The sequence below is a fragment of the Bos indicus x Bos taurus genome, chromosome 1, assembly GCF_003369695.1.
Source record: "Bos indicus x Bos taurus breed Angus x Brahman F1 hybrid chromosome 1, Bos_hybrid_MaternalHap_v2.0, whole genome shotgun sequence".
Taxonomy (NCBI): domain Eukaryota; kingdom Metazoa; phylum Chordata; class Mammalia; order Artiodactyla; family Bovidae; genus Bos; species Bos indicus x Bos taurus.
The window spans coordinates 66,909,813-66,923,481 of NC_040076.1; the positions used below are offsets into that span (position 1 = coordinate 66,909,813).

The 13,669-nt window shown below is 37.3% G+C and overlaps 1 protein-coding gene across 1 annotated transcript in view; it reads left to right on the forward strand.

The window, feature by feature from the left end:
• SLC49A4 (solute carrier family 49 member 4) overlaps nucleotides 1–13,669 on the forward strand; it is an 89,052-nt gene that overhangs the window by 49,813 nt on the left and 25,570 nt on the right. Inside the window, exons 5-6 of the mRNA XM_027535474.1 lie at nucleotides 1,017–1,125; nucleotides 10,970–11,037. Coding sequence (XP_027391275.1) covers nucleotides 1,017–1,125; nucleotides 10,970–11,037 — 177 coding nt within the window. The remainder of the gene's footprint in view (nucleotides 1–1,016; nucleotides 1,126–10,969; nucleotides 11,038–13,669) is intronic.

Here is a 13,669-nt window from a genome sequence, read left to right on the forward strand (position 1 = left end):
TTTTAATTGTGACTGCAGTGAATTATAGATGAATTGGTGGTAACTTGACAGCATGGACTCTGTTTCTGTTTATTTAAATCATCGTCTGTGCCCTCCTGTGTTCCCCCCTCTACCCGTAGAGATCTTGGGTCTTTCTGGTTTATTCCTAAATATTTTATAGTTTACAAATTTTAAAAAAGCTGTTGTGAATGATATCTAACTCTTATTACATTTTAAAATTAAACTTTGAGATAATAGTAGATCCACATGCAGTTTTAAGAAATAATACAAAGAAATAACATGGGTCCTTTACCCAGTTTCCCCCAGTGGTAACATCTTACAAAACTATAGTGCAGTATCACAACCAGAAAATTCACACGTATTGTAAAGATACAGTACATTTCCATCATCAGAAGGATCCCGCCTATTGCCCTTGTATAGCCACACCTACTTCCCTCCCACTCTGTAGCTGCTGACAACCAGCTACTCTGTTTCCCATTACCATAATGTCACTTCAGGAATGTTATATAAATTGAGTCATATAGTACATAAAATTTTGGAGTTAGCTTTTTTTTCATCCACCATAATTCTCTGGAGATTCATCCAGGTTGTTTTGTGTATTGGTAGTTACTCCTTTTTATTGCTCAGTTGCATTCTGTGATTTGGATGTAGACAGTTTGTTTAAATGTTCATTAATCTTTTTTTCCCTCCACCTGTTCATCAGAAGAAACAGTAATATATCTTTACAAATAAGAACTTTCAAAAAAAATGAAGGTGCCTACTCATTTTATGAACTATTGTTGGTAATTCATCTATATAATAAACAGTGACATTTTTAAATAATGTGAGCAAAAAACATTATTCTTATAAATATAAAATAAAAAATTTAAGGAACTTTAAATTTATTAAACTGACAAATATTTTCTATTTCTGATTCTGGTATTCCAATTTCCAAATGACTTACTTTTTCATGAGTAAGAGTTTAAATTCTAGATTTTGAACTTGTAATAATATTTTCTTTTTCTTCTCTTTTACAGCAATTTGAGATTTTTGATGATTGCTTTAGCATATGCCATACCACTTGGTGTATTTGCTGGCTGGTCTGGAGTTCTGGACTTAATTTTAACACCAGTGCATGTCAGCCAAGTAAGTGTTTTATTTCTTTATATCTTGTAGGTATTTTTGGTTCACTGAAGTTCTGAACATTGTCTGCCTGTTCTTACATTTGACTTCAGTGCCTAGGTAAAGCATTGTCCTGTACCACTGCTGCTAAAGGAAGATCTTTATGAAATAGTTATAAACAATATTGATTTTCTTCCTGGATTTTGTTAACCACCAGGAATTTCACTTATGATTAATGATGCTAATAAAAGAAAAATAAAGAATGAAAAAATCTTGGGATCCTTGATTCTTGGTTTATAAAGATGAAGATCCCATCATTAAATATAAGGCAATTCATACATCTAATTCCTCACTTTGTCTTCAGTCTCAGTATCTCATTTCCTTAAAAATAACCATTTCATCTACATGCTTGATGACGTCCATTCCTTCTCCTTGCTTCCAAATAGCATGGTAGGAAGGGGTCGAGAGACTAGGAAGGTCAGATGGAAGAAATCTAGCACACTCATCCGTTGCATGAATAAACAACTTTTCCAATTTTCTTTTGAGGAACTTTTGGAATGTCTACATCTAGGCTGTCATAAACAGTGCTGTATGGATATTTTCATCCCTTATACATTTCTACTGGATATCTATCAAGGAATGGGATTGCTAGTTACAGGGTGTGCCTGCTTTGATAGATGATGCCAAACTCCTCCAAAGTAGTTGTTTTCGTTTATAGTCCTACCAGCGGTACATGAAATTTCTCCTTGCGGCATATCATTACCAGCACTTGGCAGTGTTAATCTTTTTAAATTTAGATGTGCTGATGACTGTGCAGTTGTATGCCCTTGTAGTGACTTCCATGACAGCTTTTTAAGTGGCATCCTTTTTTTATGACACACCTGTTCAAGATTCTTGCCCACTGCCTGGCTGCCTTTTTCTTACTGCTTTGTAAAGAGGAGAGCTTTGTGAAAGTGGTCTCCCCAGGAAGGCTTGGCTGAGGAATGGACTGCACATGTAAAAGGCAAAGCTACCGCAGACTTAGTACAGAGACTGCTGTGGGGTGCAAAGCTAGGACAAGTATAGCAGAGGGCAAGCATGCAGGACCCTTGGAGTTCTGGCCCAGCCAGAGTGTAAGACCTCATTAACAACTTGTTAACATCTTAGGCTTCTGTTGAGACACCAGGAAGAACAAACTTTAGAATCACGGACCATGCCCTCAATAGAGGAAAGCCTATTGTTCTTGGACCCACCATGAACAAAACCTGAAACCAAGCCCTGACAAAAATCTGCAGAGGACATGATTTGGAGATTGAAGCCTGCCAAGTGAAAGGAACTTGAGAAACAACTTGGTTTCTAATCTTCTTCACTAGTAAAGTGCAAAATTGAGCTTACACAAGTTCAAGGTGATCTGCCATTAATTGAATGGCATATGAACTCAAAAATCAACTATCTTAGAAAAGATAATCCAGAATCTCTATATTGTATCATCCACAGCATATAGTAGACAATTTTTTTAAAATTAGACATATAAACAATTAGGAAAATATGGTTCTTATTTAAAAACAAACAAAAGATGTGGTCAATAGAAACCAATTTGGAGATAGTCTAGGTGTTGGATTTAGCAGGCAGAAATGATATTGCAAAGGAGAAAGTGAGAGAAATCTTCTCTTGCTCCAAATTCATAAATCTATTCCCATATATTATTATGTAGAACTCTTTTATCCAATACAGTAGCCTCTAGTCACATGTGGCTATTTAATTTGAATAGTTTAAGATCATGGCATCCAGTCCCATCACTTCATGGCACATAGATGGGGAAACAGTGGAAACAGTGGCTGACTTTAGTTTTCTGGGCTCCAAAATCACTGCAGATGGTGATTGCAGCCATGAAATTAAAAGACGCTTACTCCTTGGAAGGAAAGTTATGACCAACCTAGACAGCATATTAAAAAGCAGAGACAACATTTTGTCAACAAAGGTCCGTCTAGTCAAGGCTATGGTTTTTCCAGTGGTCATGTATGGATGTGAGAGTTGGACTATAAAGAAAGCTGAGCACGGAAGAATTGATGCTTTTGAACTATGGTGTTGGAGAAGACTCTTCAGAGTCCTTTGGACTGCAAGATCCAACCAGTCCATACTACAGGAGATCAGTCCAGGGTGTTCATTGGTAGGACTGATGTTGAAGCTGAAACTCCAATACTTTGGCCACCTGATGCGAAGAGCTGACTCATTTGAAAAGACCCTGATGCTGGGAAAGATTGAGGGCAGGAGGAGAAGGGGGCGACAGAAGATGAGATGGTTGGGTGGCATCACCGACTCAATGGACATGGGTTTGGATGGACTCCGGGAGTTGGTGATGGACAGGGAGGCCTAGCATGCTGCGGTTCATGGGGTCGCAAAGAGTCGGACATGACTGAGCGACTGAACTGAACTGAAACTATTTGAAATAAAATTAAAATGAAAAATTAACTTCCTCAATAGCACCAACCCGTATATTATTGTGCAGAACTCTCTTATCCAGTACAGTAGCCACTAGTTACATGTGGCTATTTAATGTGAATAGTTTAAACTAGTTGAAATAAAATTAAAATGAAAAATTAACTTCCTCAATAGCACCAACCACTTTTCAGGTGCTCGTGGCCACATGCAACTTACAGGTACCATATCGGACAGTGTTGACATAGAATATTTCCATCATCATAGAAAGTTCTGTGGAACAGTGCTGTTCTGGAAACTTTATTGTTATTCCAGTCACATTTAAACCTAGAATTGAATTGTGTGCTTGTTAAAAGGTAGGGATTAAATTTCTTTTATCCCAGATAGTTCTTCATTAACCTAACACCAATTTTTGAGAAGATCGTTCTTTCCCCATTACTCTCCAGTGTCATCTTTGTCATAATGAAATGCCCTTATGTGCATGGATGTTTCTAAATTATTTTTTCTTCTAGTCTATTTATCTGTCTCTTTGCCAATACCAAATTGTCTCAAGTATTTTAGTTTTATAATAAGTTTTAGTGTGTAGTAGAATAAATACTCTTTGAGATTTTGATTAGAATTTTATGAATCTCTAGGTCAGTTGGAGAATTAACTTTTTGTAATAGTAAGTCTTCAAAATCATGATCATTATATCTCTCATCTACTTACCTAATGTCTCTCTGAATCTCTTTTCTCAAAAACACCTTCTATATATTTGTTAGATGTATTACCAGGTATTTGATGTTTTCTGAAGCTATTATAATTGGTAACTTTAAAAATCTTACTTTTTGTTGGCTGGCATGTAGAAATATAGCTGGTTTTTGAAAATGATTGAAGTATAGCTCATCTTATATCCAGCAACCTTATTAAATTCACTTATTTATTTATCCATAGATATTTTTACCTCTCTGCATACATCTCATATCAGTTGTAACTAATGACAATTAGATGGAGAAAAATACATATAATAAAATTTAACACTGAGATAATCATCTGGTCTTTCTCTTTTAAACTGCAGATATGGTGAATTGCATTTGTTGATTATAAAATGTTGAACTACCTTGCATTTCTGTACTAAATCCATTTTGTCAGTGAGTTATTATAGTTTTTATGTATCACTGAATTCAGTTTGCTTGCATTTTGTTTAGGATTTTTTGCATTTATGTTCCTGAATGAGATTAGTCTATAATTTTTTTTATCTTGTCCTACCATTTCAATTTTAGTATCAAGATTTTGCTAGTCTCAGAAAAGAACTTCTGAAATGTTTCCTCTTTTTCTGTTATTGAAAGAGTTTATGTAAGTTTGATGGTGTGGGGATTTTATTTTTCCGTAAATATTTGGTAGATTTCGCTGATAAAGCCATCTAGTTTTCTTGTGATACTGTTTTTCCTTCATTTCCGTCTGATAATCTTTGTGTTTTAATTGGAACATTTAGTCCATTTGCAGTTAATGCAATTATTGGTAGATTTGAGTCTAGATCTACCACCTTATTATTGGTTTCCTTTTTTTCCAATCTAGTCTATCCTTTTTCTCTTCTTTCTCCTGGATTAAGTATTTTTTACTACTCTGTTTTCCCCTTTTATTAGCTTGGTAGTTTTAGTCTCTTATTATTTAGTGGTTATCCTAGAGGGTACAGAATGTACATTTCACTTATTAACATCTATTATAAATTAGAACTTTTACCTCTACCAGGACTGTCCAAGGTCCTCAGAACCCTTTCATTCCATCTAAGCCTCAACTGTGTGTGTATGCTTAGTTGCTGAGTCATGTCACTCAGTCTTTGCGACCCCATAGACAGTAGCCTACCAGGCTCCTCTGTCCATGGGATTATCCTGGCAAGAATACTGGAATGGGTTGCCATTGCCTCCTCCAGAGGATCTTCCAGACCCAGGGATCAAATCCATGTCTTCTGCAGCTCCTGCTTTGCAAGCAGATTCTTTACCACTGAGCCAGCTGGGAGGCCCACAATGGAGTATTACTCAGCCATAAAAGAGAATTAATTCTGCCATTTGCAACAGCATGGATATACCTAGAGAATATTATGCTTGGTGAAGTAAGTCAGATATATCACTTACATGGAGAATCAAAAAAATATTACAAATGGATGTATATGCAAAACAGCAACAGACTCACATATAGAAAACAAACTGCTGCTGCTGCTGCTAAGTCACTTCAGTCATGTCTGACTCTGTGCAACCCCATAGACGGCAGCCCACCAGGCTCCCCCGTCCCTGGGATTCTCCAGGCAAGAACACTGGAGTGGGTTGCCATTTCCTTCTCCAATGCATGAAAGTGAAAAGTGAAAGTGAAGTCGTTCAGTCAGGTCCTACCCTCGGCGACCCCATAGACTGCAGCCTACCAGGCTCCTCCATCCATGGGGTTTTCCAGGCAAGAGTACTGGAGTGGGGTGCCATAGCCTTCTCTGAGAAAACAAACTAGTGGTTACCAAAAGGAAGAAGAAAATGGGGAGAAACAAATTAGGGATATGGGACTAAGAAATACAAACTACTATGTATAAAATAGGTAATCAACAGGATATATTTTATAGCACAGGGAATTAGAGCCATTATTTTGCAATAACTTTTAGTGGAATATAATCCGTAAAAATACTGAATCACCTGAAACTCATATAATACTGTAAATCAAGTATGCTTCAATTTAAAAAATAAGAATAGGTAGTAAGGAGATCAGTCCTGGGTGTTCATTGGAAGGACTGATGCTGAAGCTGAAACTCCAATACTTTGACCACCCAGTGCGAAGAGCTGACTCTTTGGAAAAGACCCTGATGCTGGGAAAGATTGAGGGCAAGAGGAGAAGGGGACAACAGAGGATGAGATGGTTGAATGGCATCAACAACTCAGTGGACATGGGTTTGGGTGGACTCTGGGAGTTGGTGATGGACAGGGAGGCCTAGCATGCTGCGGTTCATGGGGTCACAGAGTCGGACACAACTGAGCAACTGAACTGAACTGAACTGAAAAAAACAATTCAAAATGAAACACATTTATTCTGCTCAAGGTTTGTAGGACTTCTTGAATCTATGGCTTAATGTCTCTTCAGTTTCAGAAAATTCTTAGCCAATGTCCCTTCAAAGCTTATGTTTCATTTTCTCTATTTCTTTTTCCTTCAGTAATTCTAACCATACGTGTTCTACTTTCACACTTCTTTCCTATGTCTTTTACTCTCTGTTCTGAATTTTCTATCCTTTGCCTTTCTCTGTTCAAACTGAATATTTTACCTAGCTTTTCTTCCAACTTATAATTTCAGTTTTCTGCTCTAATATGCTGTTAAACTCATCTATGAGTTACTTTCAACTATTATGTTCTTAAGTTATAAAATTTTTATTCAATGCTTTTTCGTAGTTTCCAAATTTCTGTAGAAATGCTTGATCTTGTCTTTTATTGTTTTTGAAACTATTAAAAATAGTTATTTGAAATCTATATTTCCTAATCCCTTTATCTAGATCCCTTGTGGGTCTCTTTATATTTGTGATATTCATTCATGTTTTCTTATGTGTTCAGTTATTTTTGACTGAGTGCTCAACATAGTATATGAAAAGTTGTAGTGATAACTTAAGCTTGAAATGGTGTTCTTTTCCTCTAGAAAGTACTTATGTTTTTTCTTAGGAGTCTAAGGATCACTTAATCCAGTTTTAAGAATTGAGATCATTTAAAACTAGGTTTTAGTCCCTCAGAATATGGTTCCATTTCTTTCTTCTTCTTTTTTTTTAAAGTTCCATTTCTCATTTATACCACTCTTAGGCATGGTAGTGGTTTAGTTGCCAAGTCGTATTTGACTCTTGCGACCGCATGGATTGTAGCCTGCCAGGCTCCTTCCGTCCATGAGATTTCCCAGGCAGGAATTTTGGAGTGGGTTGCCATTTCCTTCTCCAGGGGATCTTCCTGACCCAGGAATTGAACGCTGGTCTCCTGCATTGCAGGCAGATTCTTTACCAACTAAGCCACCAGGGAAGCCTGCTCTTAGGTATGCTGCTGCTGCTAAGTCGCTTCAGTCGTGTCCGACTCTGTGCGACCCCATAGATGGCAGCCCACCAGGCTTCCCCGTCCCTGGGATTCTCGGCGAGAACACTGGAGTGGATTGCCATTTCCTTCTCCAATGCAGGAAAGTGAAAAGTGAAAGTGAAGTCGCTCTTAGGTATAGTCCCTGGCTAAAGCCTGGAGTTTTCTACAAGGGCCAGCCACCTAAGAGCAGGCCTCAAACTCGTATTTTTTTTCTTCCTAGATTCATGAGGCTGTCAGTAGTTTTACAGCCCCTTAGCTACCTTTTCTGAAATCAGTAGACACACTCCTAAGGAAAAAGTGCCCCCAAATACCCAGGCTTCCTTCTCATCTTATGATTCCAGAATTATGAATTACTTTCTTGACTCTCTACTGCCTTCAAACATATTTCCCACTCCAGATTTTCTGCTTTGCAACCAGAAAATTAACCCAAATTACCTAGTGTATCTTTACGATAAGGAGAAAACCTTTTAATTTCCTGTTTTTCTAGATGGCAGATATTCCAAGCATACTCAACTTCAGGAAGAAAAAGTGTAGCACCCATTCAGATGATGCTGATTTTGTAGATCTTACGATTCATGTTACAAAGCCTGAGAATCCCTTCCAAGTGTCTCTCTGTACAAACTCTTAAGAGATACAGACACTATGAGTCATACCAGGTATTAAATAAAATGAAATTTAAAATTAAATAAGAACAGATCTTCTGGGTTGGTAGACACATAGATACCCTCCAATTAATTTGGATACTCCCAAATTAATTAATTAAATTCAAGCAAAGAAAAAAATTAATTATTGGGGAGAATATTATTAACTAAAGCAAATATCATGAATAGAGAAAGCAGAAATGGCCTGAAAGGACCAGGGTTAGTATAGTCAGATACACAGTGTTCTTCACCTGATGCAGGACCCCAGTGACCTACAGGATAGATGAGAATGTTTATAGGGACTTCATAGTATAATAGGCCTCAGTCCATAGTGTTAATAAACGCTAAATGCAAGAAGAGGGGCAGTTCTGAAGAACAGAGAATTCTCTTGCCCCACATGCCAATAGTATGAAAGAAAAACTGTAGAGATGATTTAAATTTCTGGTGTTATTTTTCTCCAGAGAACATTTATCTTTGTTTCTGGCACCAGACACTGGTAGAGCAAGATTTGTGTAAAGTTATTGTAATACTTTGGAATTTGTAATACAGTGGAAACAGTGTCAGACTTTATTTTTCTGGGGTCCAAAATCACTGCAGATGGTGACTGCAGCCATGAAATTAAAAAACGCTTACTCCTTGGAAGGAAAATTATGACCAACCTAGAGAGCATATTCAAAAGCAGAGACATTACTTTGCCAACAAAGGTCCGTCTAGTCAAGGCTATGGTTTTTCCTGTGGTCATGTATGGATGTGAGAGTTGGACTGTGAAGAAGGCTGAGCACTGAAGAATTGCTGCTTTTGAACTGTGGTGTCGGAAAAGACTCTTGAGAGTCCCTTGGACTGCAAGGAGATCCAACCAGTCCATTCTGAAGGAGATCAGCCCTGGGATTTCTTTGGAAGGAATGATGCTAAATAAAGCTGAAACTCCAGTACTTTGGCCACCTCATGTAAAGAGTTGACTCACTGGAAAAGACTGATGCTGGGAGGGATTGGTGGCAGGAGGAGAAGGGGACGACAGAGGATGAGATGGCTGGATGGCATCACTGACTCGATGGACGTGAGTATCAGTGAACTCCGGGAGTGGTGATGGACAGGGAGGCCTGGCGTGCTGCGATTCATGGGGTCGCAAAGAGTCGGACACGACTGAGCGACTGATCTGATCTGATCTGATTGTAATACTAAGAGTAGGCTAAGAATGCCAAAATTCTGAGACTGAAGAAGACATTAGTTTCTCATTCACACAGGTATCTAGGATAGTTTGCCTAATAATCCAGAACAGTTGTCCACAGTTTGGATTGCTCTCTTGCTTACACTGATTTAGACACCTAGGTTGCTTCCTCTTTGAAGCTCTTCTGTCTCCTAGGGCCTTGTCATTATATGCATGGGTGAAGATGGCTGACTATCCGTATTCCAGCTGGCAGAGAGGGAAAGAAAGCATTGGCGGAGGCATACAGTTGCCTTCTAGGTTCTAGCCTAGAGATGGCACACCTCACTTTTTTCCACTTCCATTAATGAGAACTTAGTCATGTGGTCCCATGTGGCTGAATATGGGCTAGAACATGTAAACTAGCTAAATGCCCTGGTAGGATAAGATATAATATATTTTGGTGGACAGCTGACCAGTTCTATCACTTCTGTAATGAAAAATATGACTAAAAAACTAATAAGAGATAGAATTTAGTTTGGGTAGCTCCCAAGTGCCAGGGCAAGTTTGAACTTTGTCCTATAACCACAAAGAAAGCCAACAACTGTTTCTGAGCAGGGAAGTGGAATGATTGAAATAATTATTCTGGAAATAGTGGGCAAAAAGATTGCTACTACAGGAGTCCAGAAGTACAAAATAAGAAAATAAGCAATTGTGATGCCCGTGATAGGGAAAGAGAAAAGACAAAATGCACCAGTATTGTTCACAACACATGAAATGTCAAGTATTGTTAACTAACAGGTATTGGGCAGTTTGTATTGATAACTTATTTAACTCTCAGAAAAACCCTCACTATCCCGAATCCCCATCCTACTAATGAGAAAACTGAGACATGGGGTGCGTGTTGCAACAGAAGCCAAGTCATAGTAAGAGTTAAAGCTACTCTTTAACTGAGGATGAGTGATGAGGAAACGTAGGCAGCGTTTGTAGATTGTTCTGAGCAAGTTTGTCCATGAAGGTAGGGAAGAGACGAGACATTAGATGATGGAGAAACATCATCAGGTAACAGCCACAGCTCTAACCTCTATTGAGCACTTCCTGTATGTTGACTGCTGATCTAAGGTTTGTGTGGAAATTGTCTCACGTCCATGTTATAGGCAGGAAGACCTAATTTGCACAGAGTCACAAAGCTAGTAAATGACAGGGCTGGAAATGTTTTCTCCAGGAGTAGAACGAGCTGTCCATTTGAAGTCGAGCTCAAATTCTTTGTCTCCTCAGGTACTCAACCTGTTTTCTCTCTCTCTCCCACCCGCAACCCTCTTTTCCCCCCACTCATCTGTGTTCTCTTAATACATTCTCTTTTGACTTGTACCGGACATTTTAGCACTTAATTATTGCCTAGTACTTTCCTGGTATTTATTTAGATAAGTTTGTATTAACTAGTCACACATGAATCCTTTCATCTGATTCATTTTCTTAAATAGTATTTCCTAAATTTTATGCCATTTAGCTATTAACATACTGATTAAAGACAATTTTTTCCATGCCTTCTAAACTGCAACATGATAATCTTGTATTAAATGTGTCTGCCACTTTCTTAACAGGTAGATGCTGGCTGGATTGGATTTTGGTCCATTGTTGGAGGCTGTGTTGTTGGAATAGCTATGGCAAGGTGAGAATATTTTACGGTAAACATGTGAGTAAGCACAATCAAAAAAAGAGCCCAAAGGGAAACTCAGCTACTCTAGATAACCATTAACATTTAAGGAAAAGTAAAACAGGCAAAAGTCAAAAAAAGGACACTTGTTCAGGCTATAAGAAAATCCACACACAGTAGGTAGAATTTGCTGCTACAAGAAACCTTCTCAGGAGTCCACTGTAAAATGTTCTTGGAGACTAGAGATGTATTTCCAGTGTATTAAGCTTCCTCTCTCCATATTTTTAAAGAACAGCATCTACAAATTGGACTCAAGGAAAGATGATACAATAATAAAGGCAGATTGATAGTTACCGGGAGTAGAAAAGAATTGAAAGGAATCATTCATAAGAGCATATCTAGAACTTTCCATGAAAAGTCAGTATCCTGATTAGCAAATATTTATTTCTGGTCTTTTTTGACAGGTATGACCCTATGGTTATCCCATTTTGATGAAAAATGCCCATAAAGACTTTGAGTTTCATCAAACTCTCTTTAATTCTTTTTTTTTTTTTTGTCTCTTTTTTTTATTTTTTATTTTTTTATTTTATTTTTTTTTGTCTCTTTAATTCTTAACCCAATATGACAACACATTTTTAGAATGAGTCAGAATAAGGGAAAATCTCATTTATTCTAAAAAAAAGAAAAGAATGAAAATGTCACTCATGTAGGTGGCTACCTATAAAACTACTCTTGGTGTTTCCAGTGAGATAATATTCATTCACTTTCCAAATCATTTTATCCTATTTAAACAAAAACAAAATTGGGTAATCAACTTTACCAGGAAGGGAAGAATATAGCTACATATTTGGGGAGATCAAGTAAGATATGTGAAGTACCTAACTGTCTAAATACTTAAACATAATTGACACAGGATAATACTATAACTAGACCTTATAGTTTGCATAGTGTTTCTGGGCTGATAAAAGAATAAATTGACACTTATTTCTAAATCATTTTTTCTGAGGTTTTTATAAATTAGGAAATATAATAAAATCAAAAAGCTAAAGAAAAATATGAGCACAGCTATTTGTATGAAATCACTGCACTGATACTATCACTTTTGATAAGAATCCTATCTAATTTTTCTAATTAATCTCCAAACCAATGATACTGAGTCATGATTTACCAAATCTTTTTCTGAGCATCACATCAGTCAAAGAGGGACACATTATGTATCAGAAATGACATCTTATTTGGGCCTTTCTCTGTATTTTTTCTACAAACCCTTAATTTTAACTTTATGGAAATAGAACTAGAGGGAAAAATTAGAATGAGGACATGTCTGTTTTTAAATTGTTGAAATGGAAGTTTTAAAAAGTACAACCCTTACTCTGGAATCCAAAGTCAATTGTAATATCTTCTAAGCCTAAAATAAGTTTTTAAATTATATTCAAAACAGCCTTTTTGGGGTCCCTAGAATGGAATCTCCTTATAGACGTGAGTGCTTTAGGTGGTTGGTTGTTTTTTCATGCGTGTGATTATGTTACTAAAGGTTGGGCTTCCCTGGCGGTTCAGATGGTAAAGAGTATGCCTGCAATGCAGAAGACCCAGGTTCAATCCCTGCGTAGGGAAGATCCTCCTGGAGAAGGGACTAGCAACCTACTCCAGTATTCTTACCTGGAGAATTCCGTGGACAGAGGAGCCTGGCAGGCTACAGTCCATGGCATTGCAAGGAGTCAGACACAACTGAGTGACTAACACTTTCATTTTCACACACCACTCAAGGTTACTACTAAATGTACTACTTTGGTCTTAACAGTACACTTTGATAGTATTGGCCCATTTGAAAGGACTAGGTCTCCAAAATTGGTGGACCAGAGTGGTCAATTTAGTCTTATGTGATCAGGCCCTGAAAAACTTACTAACTGTTCAACTTCACTCAACTGGTTGTACCAGAAAACTGTTTTATTCTCTCATACCAGCCATCTGCGTATCTCACCAGTAAGTTCATGCCACATCACTTAATATAAACCAAAAGAGTAATGAACATAGAATTAAAACAAAGCTTTTGGATTTTCTTGAGGAGCATTTCCATCAAGCTGTGAAACATTTTTCAGAGTACATAAGAATTTTCTTTTTGTCAACTTTCATAGTAGAGAACTAACCAAAGTCACTGGGCAAAGGTGCATCCATTTTTCCCACCAAAAGATGGCATCAGCTCTCACAGGCAGTCGTTTTAGTCTAGATAACACTTTACAAACGTGATTAACCACATCATGTCAAATAAGTGCAAAATGAAAGAGTATTGCAAGTCATATCATTACAATAGAAATTAAAATCTATTTTACAAAAACAAAGAGAAAACATGGTAAATGTTATATTTGTGATGGGATCAGTTTTTCTACAATAGAAACAATTCTGAAGGACAGAGTAAGTTGTGTACAGGCAGAGCCAGACAATTGTGTTTATACAATCAGTGGTTCATTAGCAGATGAGGAAAAACGTTTGGCAAATGGGCAGGTTTTTGGTCATGACTAAATAGAAAGTATCTCTACCAGGAGTTGCATGTTAATTCAAGACAAAGCAGGATTTTTGAGAACTTAAAGTGCTATGAAACATTATGAACAAATTTTGTAGAATAAATTCAGTATTCTAGAGGTATGTT